Here is a 26,557-nt window from a genome sequence, read left to right on the forward strand (position 1 = left end):
ATTTAACTTCCATTTGATGTGCCACAGAAAAGTGCTTGATTCTCACCATAATGTTTATTGTTGTTTTCATTATTCTAAAGAAATGTTTATTAAGAAGAAATTAAACTAAAAATTACATAATTGTAAAGTTACGCCATTTTATTGTTTGTATTCTATTCTGTTGCATGATAGAATTACAAATACAGTAATATTAGGAGTAGGTAACTATTACACTGCATCAGCCAATAAAGTACGTTGTTTTGACATACTTATTGTTACTGACCAATGTACCCTGAGAATTTCAACTATTAAACATATCCAACAATATTTTTTGTTTATTTTACTTTCAACACCTAAAGTTAAACCTACTGTAAATAAAACTGAAATCTCTGACCGTCTTTGTGCAGCGCGACGTAATACAACACTTCTGAAGAGCAAGGCGGCTCGTGCAGAACAGAAAAGTATCTTTCTTACACAGAGAACACAATATTGGATTAAGCAGCTCATATTTCCTTCAACACTTGGCAAAGAAATTTCCAAGGGTAATAAAACTGTAATTAAATTGTGTGAAAATATTTATTATATAGTTCAAAGTTGCGCTGGTCCAATAAACATTGTATGTTCTGACATTGCAGGTGTTTCAGTACTACTGCTCATCTATTTGATGTCCGTCGAATTTCGCATCATATGTGTATGATGGTGTTATTTGGACATTTACTTATATAATTTACTACTTTCTTGTTTTAAAGTCGTCAAGTTTTGAATGTTGTATAATGTGGTGTTAACTTTACCTCAGTTTAGACAATAACATAAATGCAGTGGGCCTAACTCTGTATTAGCCTACAAAAGTGCACTGTTGTTGTTTTGAATTAAGCACAAAGCTACACAATGGGCTATCTGTGTTTTGCCCACCACGGGTATCAAAACCCGGTTTTTTAGCATTGTAAGTCCGCATACATACCGCTGAGTCACTGGGGGACAAGTGCACTGCTTTGGCTTCCGTACGTTACTCTATAAATACACATATCTATATTACTATTTACTGATTAAGATTTACATTTTATTTATATTTCTTAAAACATGGAAAGTAAATGAGAAATACATTTAAAAACATTGATTTCGAGTACCCATGTTGCGAAATTCTGCACTGTGGGCGTAATAAAGTAAAAACTGAGCTATAAAATAACTGTACATTCTTAAAAATTCGTTAGATTTATGCCACAACATTTAATTCGTGTGTTACTCCTTTTTCCAAACTGGATTATAATACCTGAAACAGAACTTTTCACCTATGTTGGTCATACGCATAATATATTATAACACCTTTATATATTCTGAGATATGCGTGGGTATCGTTCATCCGATTCTCTCAAATAACTATCACTTGTTTACCAGACAAAACTTAGAAGAGCCTGGGCTGATTCACAATGACCATTATTGAACTATGTTCTTGTGGACAGGAACTTTCTCTTTAATTCATCTGTACTTCGGATTTTAAACATTAAAATTGACTCACAAATTCCTAATGACAAACTTAAGAGTCTACAGTCTTGTTTGTGGTAACTGGGATATAAGGTGATCAAGGAGGGACATTTCTTTTCTCTGTTAATATCTAGGTTTGGATGGCTTATCTTTGTATTTTTAGTGGCATATTTATTTTAAAATAAGATTATACTAGCAATTAGCTTGTTTATAATAAAAATCAATAATATTATCAATAAAATCAATAATAGCATTTTATAAATCCTTCATTCACTTCTAGTCAACATATAGAGGTAAATTATGCTTCTTTAGCAGAATTATGTGAATATAAATTGGAATTCACACCACTTCCAAATTTGGAACACCCTAGGTTATATATATTTGTTAAGGAATGAAATTTCATGTTATCCAGATAACAGTTATTACAGATATTGTAATAACAGGTTACAATATAACAGATCAGTTATTACAGATATTGATCTAAGCTTTGGCAGTTTTTCATTATATGGGTAGATGAGGACATGCGAATTTTTCAAGACATTCTGAGGGAGTCACCTGGAAAATTTTTCAAAATCTGGATGATTTGACATGGAACGGCCCAGGTGTATTATTTGAGATACGAAAATACCACTCATCACAATCACTGAATAAGTTGCATGAATGATTTCTAACATGTTTTAGTATGCAAGCAATAATGAAATATTTATGAGCAATTAAATACACCTGAAGCAAAATTTGTGTGGTATTGTTCTCAAACACAATCACATACCTCAAGTCCAAAGGACTGCTACATTAAAAAGTTGGCATGCCAGTCACATGACTGGTCAAATAATCTAAAATATGTATTAAATATAAGTATATTTGGCAAGATTTTTGGATTAATTTTTAGGCCTTATAGTCTTCCTCTGCTTATAAAAGTCTTGTCACTGAACCAATAACAAATTTCAAAATCAGAATGTTAAAAAAAACAAAAACAATATAATGCGTAAATTAATTGGGTTCATGCTCTTCATCTTTATAGGTGAGTGATAGTATATTATACTTTCATTTTAAATTGGCAACAGCCATGATGTTTGTCATAACTCACAATATAACTTCATATCAATAAGTTATTTCGTATAATGACATATTTTTAACACAATGTCAAAATAGAAGCATTGGCTTTGTTGTTGTCATGAGCTGAAGAACCATAAATTGGTTCTTATGTAATTTATATTATCTAAGTATAACTCTCTCTCTCTCTGTGTGTGTGTTATATATATTAATGAAATTAAATAATTACATCCAAATGAAGCCAAGTGACTAAACAAAATCATGAGGAAGGACTGCATTAAAAACAGCAAATCCCAGCCTCTGATTAACTATAATCATAATTTTTAAGCCATAAACAAAACATCTTTAAAAGGATCCTAATGTACAAACTACAATGTGGGATTATAAAATGTAACCTATGCTTTGGAGGTGACTGATAAAGTAGGACCCCATATTGCAGTGGGGATACACCCTCTATCAGTCTTAGCCTCCAATTCACTAGTCTCACAAAAGATTAGAAATTAGGAGAGCAAAATGTGGGTTCTCAAGCCCACAATGTCCAACATCTGTTATGGGAAGGTGACTGCTCTCCATAGTTAAAATAAGAGTAAGATAAAAAGATGAAAAATAAATAAAATAAAAAATGAAAATAAGATACTGTTATCGAGCTGAAAATAATTTCATGTGAAATAGTAAAAGGCAAAACTGAAATTGTAAGGTCATAAATTTTACTAGTTAGAAATTATGCTAGATGTTAAAGGTAGTCGAATGGCCAGAGCTGACTCTAAAATTACTTTCAAAGTAAAAGTGCCAAACTATATGATTTTACAATATGTATCTCTAATGCTTGTGACCATCTCAGTCGATCAGAGATCATTTGGGCTTCCACTTTATCAATACACACAGCCGTACTGTCCACAGAAAACCCTGCTAGACAACATCTAGAAAGCTTACGTCCATTCTACAAAGTTTCATCATGAATTCTCTGCCTAAACAATCTATCAAAGAAAAATGGGACTAATAAAAATCAACGCTGACATTTGCTTTCTTTCAGAATGCAATCTTCGGCACCTCGTTCCAAAGTTTCTCCACTTTAAACCAAACTTTGCAGAATTCGTTAGGTTAATCAAATTTGTCTAAATAAACTACTGATTTGTTTTAAATTGGCTCAAAGCTACACGAGAACTATCTCCACCAGCCGTCCGTAATTTAGCAGCGAAAGAATAGAGGCACCTTAGTCATTACCAGCCACTCGTTCTCAAACGAATAGTGAGACTGACCGTGACAGTATATATTATTGGTGGAGCAAATGTTGAACCAAGAATTTTGAACGAAGCATCAACATGAGAAACAATTTACTGAAATAGTTCAGTGTGTACTGTACTAACCTGAGAATCGTCGTTACCGGTGTTGATTACAGCGATGTACTAAACTAGTGGAACCAATGGAACGAAGACAACTTGCTCAAAGTGAACATGTCCAAATATTGACTGACTAACATCATTTATTCTTAGTTTCATACTGACGAACAAGTTAAGTAATCATACCATAAATAAACACTGTAAATCAGTCCTAGCTAAATATCTTAAGTAATCATACCATAAATAAAAACTGTAAATCAGTCCTAGCTAAATATCTTAAGTAATCATACTATAAATAAAAACTGTAAATCAGTCCCAGCTAAATATTTTCTTTTCTTTCTTCCATCACGTAAACTCGGTTTTGCTCGTTTAGTTTATCCTTTGAAATCACCAACCTTAAATGTGTTAAAATCAAACATAAAAGAACTCTTTATCATTATGAAAATATAAACAAATTATACCTTTTCTTGTTTTATACATTTAAATATATCATTCATCCTCAATAAAGGACATAAATTATCAATATGAATAACGGAAAGTCACGTGAAAACGTAGTAAAAGCGACTTGATGCAATCATTGATATGAACAAATGAAACTATAAAAACAATAAAATAAAGATAAATCCCTGTCATCTTTCATAGTCCTGTGAACTAATAAACAACCAGAAATAAAATTCCCTCCAGGTATTTTCACACAAATGCATCCTCAAAATCTTGACAAGAAAACACCGATAGATAAATAAGCTGATAAATTCATTTTTTAAATGTTATTACACTTTCTAACTTTGTTACAGACCAATTATCACAACCTTCAGATAATTCTGTTTATGTGTAAGTTAAAATTAGTTGAATTATGTTAAAAAACAACATAATAAAGTTTTAAATACAGTATTTTTAGTTGATACAAATGTTAATAATAATTAAATTCTCAAGTTTTCATGGATTCAGAAACTTCATGAGTGAAGCAATAAATACACTTTCACAACTAAAGCCAACGAAAACCACTATAACATTATCAGTTTTAATACGTAAATATCTTAAGTACATTAAAGTACCCCTAAAAATTATTGCAGAAGAAAGGAAAGGTATTAATACATCTGTTCTCTAGACATTTAGCCAAAACCTGCGACATTCAAAATTACACATAAAATTATCTATGTTTGTATAATGTACAGTACTAAGTTTAAGTAATTCAATATATATTTCAGCTGTCTACAGTTGTCTTTAATACATGGCAGTAAATTTACTAAATATGAATAACTATAGTAACCAAAGTGATAAACGTGGTACATACCACAATTATATTAACTAAGTAGATTTTTGGACGCGCGTGCTGACTTTTCCTCAGCACCGTAAGTCTTAATTTTTAATAATTTTTTTTTTATTTTTTTGGTATAGATAATAAAATAACTAAATGATTTCTAGTATTTAAATATAAAACATGACATCATCTGCATTATCAGTAACCTGCTGTTGAAAAATTATTCTGTCTTAATTCAAAGATTATTAGGATATTTAAAAATAAGACCAACCTCAATAAATGTTATTTGGAGTATCTTAATTATTGTGTATATACATTTTTATATACAATATAAAATGTATCAATTTTAAACACGACCATTGAAAATTGGTTCTAAATACAAAATACTGATGATTCTGTATAGACTATAAGTAAATGAATTGTAAATATAACATACAGTGTATTAATTCTGAATATAACTTACTAATATTAATTCTAAATAGAACAGTGGCCCACAACTAGCTACATGTGGATATGAGACATATATGAGAATCATTTGCTACCATGATATCCATAAAATCACGAAAACTGCCGGTATGTACACCCACGATCCCATGTTTACAAAAACATTATTCAACTATGTTATAAGATACACACCGCCAGAAAACTTAGATTTTAGTAATTTAGCAGGTTTTTATGGTGTGTCAGGCTAATAACATAACATCACCTCATAGATCACTCAATACTGAATACATATGTATAGTACAAATTACTGATACTGGAATAAAACCTGAAGAAATAACAAGAAAACACAGGACTGTTTACGCCACGGCACACCAGTCATGAGTGTAGTTGACCTGTCGCTAACCAGATGGTAGCAAACAACGTCTGGCTCGGGTTTCAAGGACGGTGAATTAAACCTGCATGTTGCGTCCAAGGAAAGGTTTGTGAAAGTATATAACCCTCTGCTAGCCAAACTTCCTTCCATTCGACTTGAAATTCTTCCCGTGAGTGTTAAAGTGGTGGATCCCATTGAAAATCACTGGTTTAAAGTATAATTTGTTGAGGTTTATTTATTAGTATATGTAATATCAATAATAGATGCGTAAAGCGATCGCGTGACTCTAAGCTCGCTATTAGAGAGAGAACACAAATTAAAACAACTTAAGTTCACGAGACTTTAACAAAGACTTCTGTTCGTTATTGTCTAAAATTGAAACGTCATATTATTTTGAAAGACATCAGTTACTAACGGCAGTTATACCAACAAAAATTCGTTTTAAGAAGTAAGTTTATTTTGATATTGTTGACAACTGATGGATATTGTCTATGATTTAAGTGTTAATTAAATTTTAAATTTGTTGTGTTGTGACTACTAATTCTACGTCATCTGAAGAAGGTTTGTTTGTTTTCTTGTTTGACACAAAATTTTACAATAGGCTACGTGTGGTGTGGTCTTTCCACCTATGGTATCGAAACTCACTTTATAGTTCCTCAGACTTACCACTAAACCACAGTCTGTGGAAGAAATATTAGACGTTACTGAGTATTTAAACCTACAAATATTATTTCAGAAAAATCTACATTGAAACTTAATCAGTGTCAGGGAGAATGGAAATATTTGGTTTTAAAATAAAGTACTTTATTAGAAGAATTGTGGTTTAAGAGAATGTTAGAGTCGATTCGTTGTTGTTTTTCTTTCCGTTATAGTAAAAACTGGACGTAATACACTTCTACATCATATAACTCTGATGAACAATGTAACTAAATTCTTGTTGTCCACGTACGTGTGCAACGAGAAGATCCAAGTACACAATCATGTGAAAAAGTTAGAACACCCTATGAAAACCTGTGTATTTTTGTAACATTTTTGGATATATAAATATTTAATCTCAATTTTAACAATACTGAGAGATTATAGGAATATAACTAAACAATTAAAACTCAATAAAAGACTTTTCAATGTATTCTGTAAATTTAATTCCACAAAAATGCATATTCTAACTGAAGAAAAAGTTAGGACACCCTGCCCCCTAATAGCTAGTGTTACCCCCTTTGGCTGAAATAACTGCCGTGAGACGCTTCTTGTAGCCATCTACCAGTCTCTGATATCGGTCTGAAAAAAGTTTGCCCCACTCCTCAATGCAAAATTTTTTCAGCTGTGACATGTTTGAGGGGTTTCTTGCATGTACAGCCTGTTTCAAGTCACCCCACCACATCTCAATGGTATTATGATCTGGGCTTTGACTCTGCCATTTCAGGACTCTCCATTTCTTAGTTTTGAGCCAGTCCTTTGTGGATTTACTGGTATGTTTTGGGTCATTGTCGTGTTGTAGAGTCCAGTTCCCCTTCAGCTTTAATTTTCGTACAGATGGTCTCACACGATCATCAAGCACCTTCTGATACACAATAGAATTCATGGTGGATTCTATGATCGTGAGCTGTCCAGGTCCTGCTGTAATGAAGGAGCCCCAAGCCATGACACTTCCACCTCAATGCCTCACATTTGGTGTGAGGTTCTTTTCCTGGAATGCTGTGTTTGGTTTGCGCAATACATGTCCTCTGTTCTGGTGTCCAAATAATTCAATTTTGGACTCATTTGTCCAAAGAACATTATTTCAGAAGTCCTGGTCTTTGTCTACATTCTCTTTGGAGAGCAAAGGTTTCCTCCTTTCACACCTCCCATGCAAGTTAAACTTGTGCAGTCTCTTTCTGATTGTAGAGGCATGTACTTTCACATCAACAGTAGCCAGAGCCTGCTGTAGGTTCCGTGATGACATGTTAGGGTCTTTGATGACCTCTTTTAGCATCGTGTGGTCTGTTCTCGGGGTGAACTTGCTTGGACAACCAGACCTGGGCATCTTGGCAGTTGTTTTGAAAGCCCTCCACTTGTTGACTATTTTCCGGACAGTGGAATGGCTAATTTCAAAATCTTTTGAGATCTTTTTAAACTCCTGACTCACAATGGTGTTCAATCTCGTTTCAACAGTCAGGAGCACACAAAACTCAATGTCTGAAGTTTAAATAGAGCAAGCCTCATTCAAAATGCTGAGTTGAGCCATTTTAAGTTTGAATAAATGTGGGGGTGTCCTAACTTTTCCTTAGTTAGAACATGCATTTTGTAGAATTACATTTACAGAGAACCTTGAGAAGTATTTTCTTCAGTTTTGTTTGTTATTGTTCAGTTATATTCCCACAATCTCTCAGTATTGTTAAAATTGAGATTAAATATCTATTTTTCCAAAAATGTTGCAAAAATACACAGGCTTTCATAGGGTGTCCTAACTTTTTCACATGACTATATATCAATGTTAATCTTGTTATTGTTTCTTCCTACATAGATCAGACAGGTTATGTTATTTCTGTATATTTAAATGACTTACCTTTGTTTTTACACATTAAATTAATCTAACCCTAATTATGTCATTAATGATATACAGTGTTATCGTTTTATAAAACCCTCCTTACAAACTCCAGGTATCTAAAACAAAATTAAAAATCCATATTAAATGTTAATTGTATCAACTATATATCAGAACTACGATCGGTAAGACCTTCATATTTTGTAGTTGTTTTATGTTACTTACCACAAATGTTCTGTTTTCTAATAATATCACCAGTTTATTAACTTTATACATTTCGTAAACTTTTCTGTATTTTGACTGTTAGAACTATTTATATAATGTTCTTTATTTGACAGCAACAAGAAAAATAAGTCTTTAAAAATGATAACATTCGTCTTTATTTGGTTTGTTTTCTAGGTTGGTCCAAGTTTTGGATCAGATACCGTCCAGAAACATTATGAAGAGACGTCAATAACACTGCACAACAAATTTTTGCTTCTTGAACAGTGTTGGGTGTTCTTTATAGATTTTTGGCTGCTGATTACGAAAATCACTTCCAAATTTGCCTATCACGTAACGTTTTATCAAAATCTTCAGTTTTACCAGGATATTGCTACAAAGGAAAAACGATGTCAGGGCAACTGGAATTCGTCAATGCTTGCTGAATACTGTTGGACACTGCAACGTGATGCCCCGGACATTGAATACAAACGAAAATCAGGAATAAAACACTTTTAATTATGTTGAACTTAATAGCGTATTAGAAACATAAACGCAATTAAATACGTTATTGCCGGTAAACAGTTAACTGTCTATTTCTCAGAGTTCCTACGTGATGAAGTAAAACCAAAACTATATTTGTGCATACCCACCAGGTACCTGTCACAATCAGCAAACACTTTTCAGGAAGCAAAACTTTTCAAAAAAATTATTGTGCAGTGTAATCGAAATAGTTGCGTCCATTGAGGTCTTCGTTTCTCTGGCTAAGGAAAGCCTGAAAACCAAAGGTAAAAGTTCATATGAAGTTTATTTAGAAGTGCCAATACTTTTCATTAATGACTGTTAACATACCATAACGCCTTGGGACAAGATGTAACTTAATAGTCCATCTCGGCTGTTCCAGCCTCTAAACTGAATAAAATGTATTGATAAATTAATTGTAATAACATCCCTAAAGTTTGCCCTAATCATTGATGTACACAGCAAGCGTTTTCTGAAATCCATTAAAAAACTAATACCTCTACAACATCCAAAGTCAATCTATTCCAAAGACCAACTACCTAGTTATAAAAATAAAATGTCTGATCACAAAATAACTCTTACCTTACCAAAATCAAGTATTAAAAACGATGATGCATCAACACTATTAACTCCCTGTACAATTTTAAACACTTCAGTTAAATTCTCCCTAACTCTTCTTTTTTCAAGAGAAAACAATTTAAGATATTTCATCCTTTCCTCACATGACAACCCCTACATTCCTAGCACCATTCTAGTAACCCTTCTCTGGACCATTTCTACCAAAATGATGTTAAGTGGATAAAGACTGAACACAGTATTCCAAAAATAGCCTTACCAGTGACATCTACAAATAAATTATAATCTCTTTGGACTTGTATTTCTGTATATACAATCTAAAATCGTATTTGCCCTACCACTAGGAACAGAACATCACTTGGGTGGACTTAGAAACTGATAACACTATAACAGTGTTGTTACAAGTAATTAAATTAAAGAACCTTCTATATTTTCTTCTCCATGACAAATCTGTCACAAAAATCATCTTGTCCAAAAGTTTCCCGTCAGTATAATTTTCAGTAAGATAATAAAATAGGATTAATAGAAAGCAATACAATGTTATAATTGTATCTTGTTGAATGATGGTTTTGGTTTGTATGAAGGATGTACAGTTGTACAAATTGAGATAATTGTTCCATGATGGTACTATTTAAAATATGGAATTTCTGTCAATGAACGTTTTTTACAAATCATTATTTAAAGTTCTTTGATAAACATAAGATTAATTAGGTGGTTTTCTTTCTTTTCTCGTTTTTATTCTATCATTAATAGTTGAAAATTAAGCGTTAGTTTTGTAAGTTTATTAAATTAATGTTAAATTTTAAATCGTATAGATGAGCTAAAACTAAACTAAAATATTGTAAAAATGTTCTTATGATAAAAATATTATAATAATGATATAAATAAAATATACAGTCTGTGTATCTAATAATTTACAGGTAAGAAAAGAGTGATGATAGTTATTTTAACATAACATTTAACAATAATTAAATTGGGTTTATTGTTCTATGTAATATTTTCTGGTAAAACCTGCTGTACCAGCCGCGTGGTATATACTGTGTCATCTTTAGAATAAGTTACAAATATGTATTATTAACTTAATTATTGCAATGGTTTACAGTTATAACGCTAATAACTAATTAAGGCCAATAACTCACATGCTAGCTAAATTTTTTTTTTCCTGTTTATATTGCACGTGGCTTCACTTCATTTTGTACTTTGTCTAAATTTCGCTTGCGAACCTATTATATAAATACTTTATCTACAGAGGCCTCGAATTTTATATATACCACGTGAGTGTCGCAGATTCAACAATACTCTGTGAAAGTGAAGAGAAAAATACTGATGGTTTGTGTAATGTAACATCAAATATATTAGTAACGTCCAGACAACAATGTACTCGCAAACAAAACGTATGATTATTATTGTTTTACATTACCAAGCTCATCGTATCTATCGCCTTTTCAATTAATATATATAAACTCTCTTTTTATGGTATCTGAACAATTATTAAATATTGACTCACAAAATAAATTATGTAATAACACCAATACCAAACAATCTTGTATATCTAATAAATAGCTTGGTTTTCTCATTTGTCCTGGATTTATCAATTTTCTTCAATATATTGTTGAACTTGGGTTACGTTTGGCTAACAAGATTAATACGATCAGAAACTTTTGTATATTTACATCCATCCATCAGAAGATAATCATTTATATTTCCAAGTGATAACTAAGAAAAGAACCGTATTTCTTCTGAATTATAATTTAATGAATTTCCTAATCTGGTAAACATAGATTTTTTTTTATTCAGGGGAACTATTCGCTCCTTACTTGGTTTGAAGCTGGAGCAAGATAATTGCAGTCCCTCCTATGTGAATGCCTCTGGGTATCATTACTTAACCCATATATCTAGTAGAGAAATTCCTGCCATGAATGGAATTAATTATACAACGTAGTTTAAAGTAATACATTATTTAAACAGGTGTATTTAAAATTACGTTTCTTCTCATCCTGTGGTGATGTCAGAACAAATCAGTTTTTCACACCAGGTTTACTTTTGTTGAAACGGTTAAAGTAATGTGTTATCTTTTTGTCAAGTTATGATACCAGCTTTTTTCTATGGAAAATAAAAATTCAAAAGAACCCAAGGAAGATTAGGAAGTTATATTATAAAAGTTATACTTGATTTCTACATTTTCCTTTTTTGAAGTTATGTACAAAGGTGTATAATTAGCTATCTGTGCTCTATATACCACAGGTTTCTCTGTACAACTTAAAATATACATTTTTGATTCTATTGAGTATTCCATTATCCATTAAAGCTGTAAAAATACAAGTACAAGGAAATTCAAATTTAATTTTACATCTTTCTTATTTTTAATTCACTTTATTGAAATCAAAATATACAATATCTCTTGACTCTTTCGGTGATCCAGTAATGGAAGATTATTGAAACTTCACATATTACTTCTACAAGTTATGCCAAGAATATAAAAAAAGGGCTTGGGAGACATAAAAAAACATTTCTGGCGAGGTATAATGATATAGTTGTAGAGAGAATGCTGCTATTATCATGTAAATGTAATAGAAGTAAAATGTGTAAAATACAGATAAAATATCCCATGCAACAAATATTAAAATAATTTTTTCTTTGTCCACTTAGAGAAATAGAAATAATTTATAAATATTTTGATTTCTATTAACCAAATTTCTAGTATGTAAAGAATTATATCAGTTCTTTTGGTTGGTTTTAATTAATTGACAAATTTATTTCTTCTAGCATTAATTTTAAAACCAAAGTTAATTACAATATTTTGGTTTTATTAAAATTTACTGCATTTTAATTTAACGAATCAATTAACTCATTACATTAGGATTGATCTTAGATCATGAAATCTGTTTGCTCTTTATCGGGGGCTCGGCATGGCCAAGCGCGTAAGGCGTGCGATTCATAATCCGAGGGTCGCGGGTTCGGTACTAGAAGTTAGTTTCCCCATTTTGATTGTCACTGTGATCCGTATAGCCGACTGAAACAGTCTAATGAATTGTGCTGATTTTCCTCCAACCAAATGTTCTCTAGCTTCTGATATTTTTCTATCCCAACAAATTGAAACGAAAATATTTTATTAGTAGTTGTAGTTTGTGAAACAGAATATAGCTTCTAAGATAGATTTCTTTTTTCAAGTCTTCCTATTCGATTCTTATGTTCTTCTGTTCATTACAGAGGTTTTATGTACTGTTACACAGAGTTCAGTTTCTTGTTCAGATAGTCATTCTGTGTATGTCTATATAAATATATGGTTTTTCCTATTTAATCCTATGTATACTTCATCTAGTCTATACCACAGAGTCATTGACCATGCTAATTTTTGTACATAGTTGGAAGTCTCATTTTGCTCTGTTAGGCTCTTCTTTATTCAACTTTTTCAGTTTATTTCTGAAATTCCATTTAACCATCTAAAATCTCATAATTATATCATTATACTGTAGCAATCTACAAGTTTATAAATACCCAGGATAATGTTTGAACCACATATTAAATGTCAACAGTTCAAACAAGTTCTTTTAAGTATCATTATATCAACCAATTATTGTTTTGATTGTTTTTGACATCAATGAACTCCGCTAGGTAAATTCATGTATGTGGTGAGGAGACCTCCCAGAGAAAGTTCTGTACTTTCACTTTACCTCCTCTTGGATCTGAACATCTACCCATGTGTTTATCACTCGTGACGACCTGTGAATGGGAGTAAAATGATCCTATTGTTGGATGGTGTCACGGGCACTATAATAGACATCTTTGCCCTTGAATTATGTAAACGAATGGCGTTATGTTGGTCATCCTTAGAACCATTCGGCTTTTTTCTTTTGGGCTAGGGTCAATTGAGTACCAGTGTTTGGTTTTCTCAAAGTGTGCTGTGGACATTGTGTCTGATGTTGATGTTTGAGTATAGTATATGTGTCCCCTCGAAGGACTTCATGATGGGTGTAATCAGAGGGCACCGAATCATTCTCCTTTTATTATGGATACCCAATTATACAAAAATAAAATAATGTACATTTTATCTTATTGGTAAATAACAACGTCTTGAAGACTCTGAGCATCAATATTAAACAAATCTTGCTTCTGCATTTCATATTCTTATTTTCCATTTTTTGTCAGAAAACAAGTTAGGACATATGTCTTCCTTTTTTATTCATAAGAGATGAAAAATTTGATGGCTATTTAAAGTCAGTTAAAAGCTACATTCTATGGGCATTTGTGTGGAAAATCCACAAGAAAACACACTGAAATTATCCCAAATTCCTAGGATATATATGAGGGATATACCAATTGAAGTTACCTTTCATGCAGCTGTGAATTCTTCATGAGAAGTTATTGTTTAGGGGGGATTTGAAAAACGCCATAATTTAGAGAGCTTTGCTGGTGTCTCCGTCTTCTGCCAAGTAGTTTTCGCAGTGTGATGTATATCTACTCGTAAAGATGGAATTATGCTGCCAATGTTGTCATTTCGATGTTTACATCTCCAGGATAACTTCATTGTTAATTATGGCTATCTATTCCTATTATTCTATGATGTCATCAGTGTCAGCAGTTTGGTCATAAAAAGATATATTGTTGTAGTTCTGTGAACTGTATTCGTTGTGATTGTAAAGACCATGATATCTTTGAGTGCTACTATGGACCCTCACTACATTAACTGTAATGATTCTCATTCATCTTGCTTTAGAGAAGAAGGTACAGTGATTGTAAACTGTAAGTACCATTTCGTACAACGGAGCTGGAAATTTATTTTTCTTTGCTGCATCTCCGATATATCTCATATTTCACTTCTACAGACAGATCTTTCTGTGCTTTTGTGAGAATCTCTTACATACCACCTATAGAATCTTTCACACTCTGCGGATAAACGAGTTGACAAGTGAGCATTTCCTCTTCCTGTCACAATTGATACTTCAAGTAATAGCCTTCGTTTTGGGATTCTGGTGCTTGCTCGGGTCAATGTTATTTAGCTCCAAGATGCAGAATGGGTATTTTCACGCGACGGTTACGGGAAATTACTTCAATTGATCTATGTCCGCCCATTTGACTCAAGGCAGGATCCATGGAAGTCTACAGAACTTCTTCTAACAAAGAAAAACAACCGAGTCGTAAAAAGAATGATTGAATATCCAGTTCTCCTACATCTTGGAGAAACATGCTCAATACAGTTTATATATATTTTGTATATGATATCATGTCTCTCTAGTCCTGTATCATGTAGTGCGTTTATTAACGACAACACAATAGTTTCTATATTTTGACACATCTCGCAAACTCACGCTATCAGGTATTATTGTTTCACTATAACCATCTACTGAAGACAACATCATGTGACTCACGTTGTTACTACATATACACATCTGCATAACTGTTGTTTTTACCGTTCATATAGAGTGCATTAAGGTTGGAACGATAAAATTTCTTGTACTACCAAGATCCTTTTAAGGTTTGGACACAGCTTGTTTCATAAATGTCATTACTGTTGTTCTCTGTGGAAAAACTGTACCCATTCTTCAGGAATAATTTCAGTAACGTAATTAGTATACAAATCTCGATGCTATTTTACAATGGGAAATACGACGGTGATCTACAAAACTATTCTTACCATTATCGTGATATGCAAATAAATTATTGGATTTATAAATTATTATTTAAAACTTTTAGTTCGTTGTTTTAGATTAATCTCACAGTAACACTATATTGTCACGTGATCACCTACCGGTAACATAATTTTTATTAATTTTGTATATAGAATTACTTTAAGTATTAAATCAACTTCCAAACATACTGATTTTAAACTAATATTAAAACGTTGAATTATTACTTTTATCATACAAAATGGAAGATTTTTTAACATAAAGTAATTCTGTGTAGTTTCTTAGCCCTGGGATTATTGATACCCTATTATTAATCTTGCAACTACTATTTAAAAGATAATTAAAGCAGTCTCTCCAAACATCAAAGATATATTTCTTATAAGTGAAATATGAATCACAAATACAATTGGTTTGATGTTCCTGACAAATTGTACTGGTTTTAGCATCGGGGTCGTATCTTCATCTTCCCATCTGGAACTGAGTATTTCTGTCCTTACCATGTACTCTATTCCACACCATCAGCATAATTCTCATGTATATTCTTCAGGTAGAGTCCATTGAGGTTGGAATCATGACATTTGTCGTTACACCAAGATCCTTTAAAGGTTTGAGCACAGCTTGTTTCATAAATGTCATTATCCTTGTCATTTGTAGAAAATCTTTACACATTGTGTCCACCAAACCCGTTTCCTGCAATATGGATCAGTAATATAACATGAAGAAATAAATTTTGATAAGTAACTATCTGCAATATGTCAAAAGTTTACTTAAAATTATATGATAACGATTTTTTGAAGAGAAAACAAGAAATACACTTATTAGAAACTCAGGCACATTACAGAGTCGGAAAACAAAAGTGTAAGATAATAGATGTAATACCATATTGTTAAATAGGACTTACTGTAACATATACCTTACACTTTAATCATCGACTAAAATTATCTCACATATTAATCATAATGACAACAAAAACATTGTAAAATAATCAAAATGTGTTGTTAGCAAAAATGTTCAGACAATAATTATGAGAGATAAATAAAATTTTGAGGTAAAATACTTCAAGTAAATAAATAATATGATACTATTTTAACTCGATAAATGTAGTTATTTAAAACTGAACCCAAAGAGAATAATCAACATAAGCAGATCATTTAGCTAACAATCATTGTTATCATAATTTTAATTGGAATAATATCAAATTAATTAAATATATCAATATAAGATCTGAACTAAATTTAATACAATCGTGATAAATGTTTAGGATTTGAAATTTTAGTTGAAATAGAGATTCATGACCAGGAGTTGTAGAAATTGATTTATAGGAATTCTTTTTCAATACAGACAAAAGATCGCAGCACAATTCATGTTCGGAGATTTTCTTCAATGCTAGTTGAGTTAACTGGTAGTTTAACTGAGCTTACTCTCAATAGAAATGTAATATTCTGTATCTGTGATATGTCTGCATGTAGTTGGTAAGACAATAATGTATTCATCGTTAACAGGTTTATATTAACACTATAATATCGTATGAGTAGGTGTATATTGTTAAATAATACAAACAATATTTCTAACTCTAAGAATGTACCAGCAAACATCTTTTAAACGATATCATTCATTAATATAGTTAAAAATTTTACCTGGATCTTCCTGAGTAACCTTTAACATTGAGACGACAGTAAAGATCTTCATTGTCTATCCTAAACACCCAACAGAGAGCGAACAGTTTTTCGTCTTCTTTTTATCTTAAAACGAACATGATGGAATAAGTTTCTTGATTTGCTAAACTAAAAATCAAGTAACTTCATAAGAAAATAAAACATAATAATTACTTTTGTTTGTCAAATCATTATTGTGAGATAAATTTGTCAATTAATTAACACCAAGAAAAATAACTGTAATATAATTATATGCAAAATTAAGATTTGTTGTTTAAATTACCAATACTAATCACAAATAAACTATTGAAAATTTATTCTGTCTTGATTCAAAGCTCAAGAGATTGATAGAGTAGTTAGAAACAGGATCACCATTCAACAAAAGTTGTTTGGATTATCTTAAAGATTAGAGAAATAAACAAGAAAGTAGATTCAATTTAAATACAACATAGGGTAGGTTAGTTCTAAATGCAACATAGAGTGGATTTACCACAGATACAACATACAGTGGATTAATCGTAAATACAAAATAAGATGGATTAATTTTAAATTAACAATATTTTAGAATTGTTTGACATACAGAATAATGCCGATTTGTTCTCAGAGCCCAACATAGTGGATTAATTATAAATACAAGATAGGGTGGATTAATTCTGAACACAACATAGATAATGTTAGTTTTAAATACACAATTGTGTAGATTAGTTCTAAAAATATAATAATGTAGATTAATTCTAAATTTATAACAGAGTGGATTAATTATAATTACAACATAAGGATGATTAATTCTAAATGCACAATAGTACGGGACAATTCTCAGTACAAGATATTGACGATTTATTTCTAAATACATCTTATAATGGAAACAATTCTAAATATCGCTTAATGGTATTTTATTATAGCTTCACTTTTACTTTATTTAGTTATTATTACTTTAGTGAATACATTCTACATTATTTGAAAACAAAGCTGGAAAATGTTTTCAAAATAAAAATTTGGATTTAGTGAAACCTTGTATATAACAACTAATTTAAATAAGAATAAGCGGTTGAGACAGTTGAGAGGCAACCTGAAGTTCACTCTTTTGACCCACTTCAGTAAATGTGTTCTAAAATTAACCTCGAAGGCCTCATACATTGACTGTTAATTCTGTATTTGAGATTTTTAAAATACAGACGAGGTCAGAGATCGGTTAGAATAAGTCGTGTACGACAGTAACATGTAGTCCTGCTTAACTTATGTTAAACACTGGTGACACTTGGTGACTTGTGGGTTATGTTGTGAAACCAAGTGCCTTAAGATTGTAAAAGTATCTTAATATAACAATATTATAATAGAGTAATGGCGTGGCAGTTTATCAATGTAACGAAGAATAATAAATAGAATGGCTAAAGAGAACAATCTAAATTTCAAAATATCTTATAAATATTGCTTTAAATAAATTGTTTTGATTATTGCAATGAGTTAACAGAATTATTTCGTCAAATATTCTGAACAAATTAAACAGATAATTAAGCAAATTTACAAATATGTCTTCAGGATAATGTGAAATTTTTGAAACTAGAGTAAATAAATGTTAACCACTTATTTATAATTAGCTGTAAAAAATCAAATTATAATTTTGGTTAAAGTCAACATAAAGAAACTAGCACAACAAAAAACAGTTTAAACTATATTAAAACTATTTTTGTTCGTTTTCTTTCGCTTATCATAACACCGCATAAAATAAATATTTTAATAAGGTATAACAGAGCCTAACGAGTGTAACCCTTGGTACCTCATCCTTCTCTAGAAGTCTAAAATAAGAGTAAACTTTAGTTTATTAACAATATATATCACTTTAATCTAAGGCTTGATGTTTATAACATAACGTAAAATGATTTAAGCACTTATCAGATACTGATGTAGATATGATGTCTATTTTAATTACCATTTTCCTTTAGACCAGTAGTAAATCATAGGGCTGTCACTTAATCTCTAATAATATGTACTTAAAAGAGCACGTATATAACGTCTTTCTATTTAATGTTAGAGGTATCCCACAGTTTACAAATATTAAAATTCAAAAACAGATAAAATGGGATAAAAGTACATTTAAAAAACAGTTTTTCGCCGTTGTTCTCGTGGCATTATTAGATATATCGTTATGTGTTCATTTTTCACTTTAATCAATGTGTCTTTTACTGCTGTTAAAGCAACCGGTGATACCAACATAGTCTGACATGGTGTGTCGCAACTTCATCAGGCCATATTAACAGTGACGGAATGTTATTTTAAAACATTGCAATCCTGTCCCATTTTGTATGTTTTTTAAATTTCAAAGAATTTGTGTATACTTAATTCTGTTATTGAGTTACTTAAGTATTTCTTTATTTGTCCAACTACATTAGAAAAGGTTAGAAGTAACTAACACAGACTTAAGGAAGTTTAATCCTGGTTGTACAAGGTCACAAACAATTTCTAAGTTATTTACTGAGATAGAAACCTCTAATAGAACTTTGTTGCTGTTCACTAAACAGAACCAGTACTAACTGACTTCTTGGTAATATTTGGTAAACTCTTGAGTAGTAGCCTCGTTCTGGTGTTTGACGAAGTCGTGTAACATGAGAGAAAAGATAAAAACTGACTCTAAATATAATGTTCCTTTCAGTAGAATCAGACTTCTGAGAATCTGATCAAACACAGAGTAAACAAAATTCCCTGTTGGCCAGTGTCAAATATAAAGATTGAACTACAGTGAAATAACATCAACATTGTATCGGTTCTTCCTCTATTATTCAGTACAGTTTAATAAAGGTAAGTGCTAGTAATGTTAAAATATTGAACGCAATAGTTTGAAAATGAAATTTAAAGGCAAACTTAAGAAATTAAGCGAAAATGGAAGAAAATGTACTAATAATTTTTGTTTTATGACATATCAAGTATGAGTTATTTTGACAGTAGAGATGATTATTATTGTTTATTATGAATTTTGTTTCTATATTGTTATAAATTTCTGAGTTAACTAAAAGAAAGAAACAAAAATATAGTTCTTGAAAGAGGCGACTTGTTACAAATAAGATTTTGTCTAAATATTTTATTATACAGTTAACTGAAACTACAAGAGTTTTATAAAACTTTGATATCATATGATAATCATTTTTAGTTGTGTTAGGATAAAACTTCGATACAGTGAAAACCAAAGTTAGTAGTTTCTGGATAAATGTGAAGTTTATTAGCAGCTAGAATCAATATATAGATAAATAAATACATATGTTTGTAATACAATATACATTCATAAATGACAAATTTCAACATATTTTATTGTGTGAATAACATTTTTTTCCAGATGATGAGACTTAAAATTAACCAAATGATGATCAGTATCCAACCTGTCATGATTCTTCTTCTGGTTCATCAGAGCTGTCAGATAGAGACAAACCTCAAGCGATGTCAAATGACATCAGAATCAACTCTACTGGATTCAATCATTGTACTGGTTACACAAGCTAAAGATAAAATACACAGCGATGGTAAATTAACGTTCACATTACTTATCTGTTAACATCTAAACCGGTGAATACAGTTTGTATTACAATGTTTTGTAATTCCAAATTTCTATCAGAACTTTGCTATTAGAAATATTCATCACTTTAGACATCATTTTGTCTTATGTTTAAAATATATAGAATTATTTCGATACAAAACCGAATGTATGTTTGTAGAATTTCAACTCTAAAATTCGGGTTTCGATACCCGTAGTGGATAGAGCACAGATAGCCCATTTTGCAGCTTTGTGCTAAACGAATAAAATTTTGAAAACATTTTATTATTGCTTTGATATTTTACGTAAATTCAATCTTATATGCTTTGTGTCCACAAGAAATGGAATGCCTTGAAGCCTCTTCTGGACCAAGAGACTGTACAGATGTTTTCCTTAATGGAAACCATACTAGTGGAGTGTACCGTATCTGGCCAAAATCATGGATGTTTACAGGAAGTTTTGATGTTTACTGTGATATGGATACTGATGGAGGAGGCTGGACGGTAAGTGTACAAAGAAATAAGGTCAACTTCATGTATAATTTAACTTCATTTTCTTATGAGTATGTACGAAATTTGTAGTAAAAAAACAGTTTTGGACAACTGAACAGATAAGTGGCTAGACAAAACAGTATGTAAGGATGTCGTAGAGTAAGAACACCTTTGGATAACTGTAAAGCTAAGTGACTATACACAACAGTATATAAGGATGTTGCAGAGTAAGAACAAGTTTGGGTAACTGTTGGTCTGAGAGACTAGACACAGTGGTTTCATGAGTTATCCTTGTATTATTGCCTCTCCTGATGTGCTGACTTTTGTAACTCATCTTCAATGTCTACTTTAAGTACCTTAACACTGTCTATACCTCAAGTTTTGGTAACATTTGAATTACTCTCGAAATTCCTGCAACTCTTTTGTCACGTCCATTGCATTAAAACTATAATATTGGCAGATTCCCTTTCTATATGTTGTCATTACAGTCATAGTGAACTTTTAAAAGGATGTAGCTGTAGTGAAATAAGACATTTATCATATAAAACAGATTTTATCAACATATCGTTTACCCTCTAGCGACTGAATAACATCATCTAGTAACTGTATTTTACTCCTGTCTTTGGTTCATTCATTTTAGTTGATTACTTTTGCTGATCATGTAACTTTTGACGCTTAAAAAAGATAACATATAAATAACAGCTGGCTACAATGTTAAGCACAAGATTCAGCCTTTTGGACACAAAACAGCACTTACATTGTTTGATTACAATCCTGCTGAACATGTTTGACCATATTCTTACATATCATTTGCATTTTTCAGTCTTCATTATGAGATTGTTCCTTATGTCCTCAATTATTTGCTAAACTGTCATTCGATACATGATTCCAACAATTAGTCTCATATTCCCTTGGCTGATTAAGTCATGGTTTTATGTATACATGGGAGCCCGGCATGGCCCGGCATGTGTTAAGGCGTTCGACTCTTCGTTGGTGAAAGAGTAGCCCAAGAGTTGGCGGTGGGTGGTGATGACTAGCTGCCTTCCCTCTAGTCTTACACTGCTAAATTAGGGACGGCTAGCGCAGATAGCCCTCGAGTAGCTTTGCGCGAAATTCAAAAACAAACAATGTATACTTTTATTATTAAACGGAAGGTGTCTGTGACTTGCTGGCAATAAATTCAAATAATGAACGTACAGCACATAATCTGCTTTTTTTGAAATGATACATGTATTCAAAACACTATAGGTAACCATAAACTTATCTAAGATCATACATAATTCTGTTTTACAGTTAAAAACCACTTGAGCTGATTCAATTACTCTATAATGCAAATGACAAGACTAACAATTTTTCTCTACTCTCAACAGAACAGTATCAGTGAATAATTCTCCTAAGATACTCCGTTATGTCCCATAATTGTATCATGAGCTTGAAATAATTGTCTTCCTTTTCAAAGTCCACACAGACGGTTTTAATTACTTTTGAACACCGTTTGACAGGGTAAATCATTCTCCTTATTTCTATTAAGTTGTGAAACACAATTTAAATATCGACCGTCAAGGCTGGTCACTCTTACGTCGGCTGAGTTCACGGTTTTTTCTGTCTAGACTGCAATTGAATCCATTTCACTTTGTACTTCGTCTTAAAATTTACTCGCGAGATTCTTATATAAATACCTTAACAACTGAGGCTTCGAATGTTCTCTAAACTATGCAAGTGGCTCTTATTAAATAACACTCATTTGAACTGATTAGAAATACACCGAACGTTTCACTTATATGACGTCAACAACATTAGTAAAGTCTAGGCAACATTGTATTTGCAAATGTACGATTATTACTGAGTTTCGTAATTAAACTTATCGTAAGTGGTTTCTTTATTTTGAATTCGCGAAATGCTTTTTTACAATTTGCTTTAAAGAAATGGACATTATTCATAAATATTATGAAATCTAATCATCAGATTTTACTTTTACATCTCGTTATGACAGTTATTATTGTTCGTGTTAACTAATTGAAAAACTTATTTATTGCAGTAATTATTGCATAAAAAAATTAATCAAAGTATCTGTTTTCTCAGGAAATTACTGGATTTTTACTTTAACGAACCAAGGAACTTATTCAATCAGGTTTGATCTGACAGACAAAGAAGGTGAAAAGCGGTTCGCCCTCTATCGGGAGTTTAGGATAGATAATGAAGAATTGTATTATCGTCTGCATGTTAAAGGTTTCACAGGAGATGCAGGTAATGTGTAATAACAATATTGATCAATGATATTGTTTATATATATGATTAGTAGTACATTATTAGAATTGGATATATTGTTTGTATTATTTAACAATGTACACCTACTCATAACATATTTTAGTGTTTATTTAGACCGGTAAAGCTGAATAACTTTTTTGCCTTAACATCTATGTACAGACATATCACACATATAGAATATCGTATTTTTTCTGATAGTTAATCTAGTTAAACTGTCATAAGTAACATCATCATAAACCATAAAAAATATTAATCCTGTTCATTATTACTAAGTATGAACTTTACTTTAGAACAATTTTAACTCTACCACAAATATAGTAAATGGTAACGGTAGTTATTACTTAATAGTAGAAATCGATAAAGGTAGTAAATAATATATATATGTAAAAACAGCTGGTTTAAGTTGAGAAATTATTTTACGTAGAACAACGATTTGACCTTCTTCGGTCATCGTCAGGTTCACAAAGAAAGAGGTAACTGACCGATAGCTGACCACATGTTCGAAGGGAGTTGTGTAACTGAGTGTAAGAATATAGAGGGCGTGCTTAGATGTTGGATTATATTTATTAATACAGGTTTCGAGGTGTTCCTTTGTGTTGGTTTATTTTGGGCTTGAGTTGTTGTATAAGTAAGACTTATTTAATTTTGCGTTTGTTTTTGTTTGTTTCTTTAGTATTTGTGTGTTTTCTATAGTTATGTTGTGTTTATTTGATTCGCAGTGTTTGAAAACATGTGAAGGTGACTTTTTGTGTTCTTTGAATCTGGTTTCCATTTTCTACTTGTTTCTCCAATATAGAAGTCGTGGCAAACGCAAACTAACGTGGGTTTAGTTTAGAGAGAGAGTAATCGTAAGTGGTTCCTCTTCGTCCCTTTTCGTGGAAGGTTATTGAATGTAGCTTTCTTTATTATTTTAAATAGTTTTTAGACTTTTTTTTTTGGGTGAAGGAGTGAAGTTGGTCATACTTAATATTATCTATGACCCAGGCAAAGGCAGCACCGGAGAAAACAGCCAGGTCCCGTCCGGAAAGGCAGATGTCAAAGTAAATATGAACACGAACACAAACGACCCGATTCAGGGCCTGGCAATAAAGTTGCCTGGGCTGGGACCTATAGATCCAATTCCTAAGTTTTTTGCTGTGGGGGGAAACGGGAGCGCCCTGAGAAAAACCCACTTTCACAGGACAGGCGCCGAAAGTTTTACCTGTCCTGTGCCCGAGACCTAAAAAAGAAAATACATAGTGTTAACGTGAGTTTTGTCTTTTGAGTATTTTGTTGTGTGATTTGTGATTCTTGAAATATGTTGTAAGGTGAAATATATTTAGTTGGTGCACTAGTTAATTTGTAAAGTGATGCCGTTAGTTTGTTTCTGTTTTCTGCTTTTAAATAGTATTTATGTGATATTTCCGTTAGTCTATTTCTTAGTGTTGGTAAGTTGCTGATTTGATGTATATAATTTACTGGAGTGAATGATGGTAGACTGAATGCAGATCTTAGTATTTTGTTTTGTTGAACTTGGATTTTCTGGAGTGTGTTATTTGACATATTATATGTTACTTGACATCCATATTCTATCAGTGGACGGATGTAAGCCTTGTATACAAGTATTTGGATAATGGTGTTTGGTGATAATTTCGAGTGTTTGCTGGTTAGAGTCATTAAGTGTGAAATCCGTTTTCTAATTGATGAGTGTATATTGTTAACATGTTTTTCCATGTTAGTTTCGTGTCGAAAGTGATGCCAAGGAATGTGATGTTTTGCTCATGTTAATGGGCGTATTTCCGAGTGATAATTTTATTTTTCTAGATTTTTCTTTGTTTTTTAATTTCCTGTAGAAGGTGATTGCTTGTGTTTTGGTTGGATTTAACACTACTCTTCACTTGTTACTCCATGTTGAGACGTTGTTCAGTGATTCTTGCACGCGAGACGTGGCCATCACTGGGTTTCTGGAGGTGCTCCAGATAGCGATGTTGTCTGCGTATTGTGAATTATGCGTGTATGGAAAATTGGGGAAAGGTATGTCACTGACGAAAATAATATATAGTAGTGGAGAGAGGACTGATCCTTGGGGCACTCCTGCAGTTATATTGAAATATTTAGATATAGTTTTATTGACTTTTACTTGTGCTGTTCTATCTGTTAGGAAATTTGAAATCCATTTAACTATAGTAGGATTTATTTTTAGGTGATTTAGTTTGTATTTGATGGCATTGTGCCAAACGCTGTCAAATGCTTTTTTGACATCTAGAAATACACCAATGGTTACTTGGTTGTTGTTAAAAGCTTTATAGACTGATTCGGTGAGTCGTGTGAGGTGATCTGTTGTTTGCCTGTTTTTCCTGGAGGTTTTGGGATTCAGGAAGGATATTATTTGTTTCACAAAAGTGGAGAAGACAGTTGGAGATAACCCTCTCCATCAATTTGCCAAGGCAGCTTAACAAACTGATGGGACGGAAATTATCTGGATTGGTCCTGTTGGTTTGTTTCTTTGGAATCGTGGTTATGATGGCTTTTTCCAAGTGTCAGGGTAATATCCAGTTGTTAGTGAAATGTTCATGATGTTTGTGAGGTGTTGTAATAGGAGAGTAGAGCTTTTTTCAGAATAATATTTGGTATTTGGTCATGTCCGGGGAAGTGTTTTCAAGTTTTAATATTAATTTTAGTTCAGTTATGGTAATTTTTCTATTAATTGAACTTGAGTATGCTTCCAGTGTCTCGCCAGGGAATTGTGGTGAGAATGAAGCTTGCTTTGTCGTGGCAGTTATCACATTGTATTTTATAAATAATATTGGTGTGGTGTTTGTCAGTGTAGTTTTACATAGTATAGACCTCAGTTTTGTGCCTGGTTTTGAATAAATTTGGTAGTAACTGAAATGTCATATTTTGTTACTAGTTTTGCCAAATGTTTGTTATTTGTCTGCTGATGTCGGGAATATATGGTATGCAGCAGTATATGGTTTCGTAATCTTTAATTCGTGGGATATATTTACTTTTGTTGGTTGTGTGCGTATAATGTTTTCTACGGTCTGTGGAGGAATCTTATTAATGTTGATGAAGTATTGTTTTATTTTGTCTAATTCGTCGTTAATTTTATCTGCTGAGCATAGTTTTGTTTGCATATATATACCAATAATACGCTAAAGCATTAATATCTCCATTAAAACAATTAAAAATGTTTAAAACACCTACTGTTTCATATATTACTTACTTGATAATCTAAACGGTGCTGGCTCCTAGATGG

At 31.9% G+C, this 26,557-nt stretch overlaps 1 protein-coding gene and 1 pseudogene across 2 annotated transcripts in view; both read left to right on the forward strand.

Annotated features, from left to right (window-relative positions):
* Positions 1 to 6,032: 6,032 nt before the first annotated feature.
* LOC143242884 (techylectin-5A-like) overlaps positions 6,033 to 26,557 on the forward strand; it is a 44,804-nt pseudogene continuing 24,279 nt past the window's right edge. The window contains exons 1-4 of the transcript XR_013023388.1: positions 6,033 to 6,380; positions 8,856 to 9,445; positions 19,688 to 19,926; positions 20,366 to 20,549. The product of XR_013023388.1 is annotated as a techylectin-5A-like (transcript). The remainder of the gene's footprint in view (positions 6,381 to 8,855; positions 9,446 to 19,687; positions 19,927 to 20,365; positions 20,550 to 26,557) is intronic.
* On the forward strand, positions 20,902 to 24,929 carry LOC143258398 (techylectin-5A-like). Its single transcript, XM_076517322.1, has 4 exons — positions 20,902 to 21,063; positions 21,405 to 21,435; positions 23,134 to 23,298; positions 24,304 to 24,929. Exons 1-4 carry the CDS (start codon positions 20,902 to 20,904, stop codon positions 24,540 to 24,542), a joined length of 597 nt encoding a protein of 198 aa, XP_076373437.1. The 3' UTR covers positions 24,543 to 24,929.

The sequence above is a fragment of the Tachypleus tridentatus genome, chromosome 1, assembly GCF_004210375.1.
Source record: "Tachypleus tridentatus isolate NWPU-2018 chromosome 1, ASM421037v1, whole genome shotgun sequence".
In the NCBI taxonomy this organism is placed as follows: domain Eukaryota; kingdom Metazoa; phylum Arthropoda; class Merostomata; order Xiphosura; family Limulidae; genus Tachypleus; species Tachypleus tridentatus.

Bases quoted from the DNA above. Each gene is read 5' to 3' on its own strand.
- LOC143258398 (XM_076517322.1), top strand. From the start codon at position 20,902: ATGGAATGCCTTGAAGCCTCTTCTGGACCAAGAGACTGTACAGATGTT. The intron at 21,064-21,404 runs GTAAGTGTACAA...GTCTACTTTAAG, and splicing joins CTGATGGAGGAGGCTGGACG to TACCTTAACACTGTCTATAC. The intron at 21,436-23,133 runs GTAACATTTGAA...CTGTTTTCTCAG, and splicing joins TGTCTATACCTCAAGTTTTG to GAAATTACTGGATTTTTACT.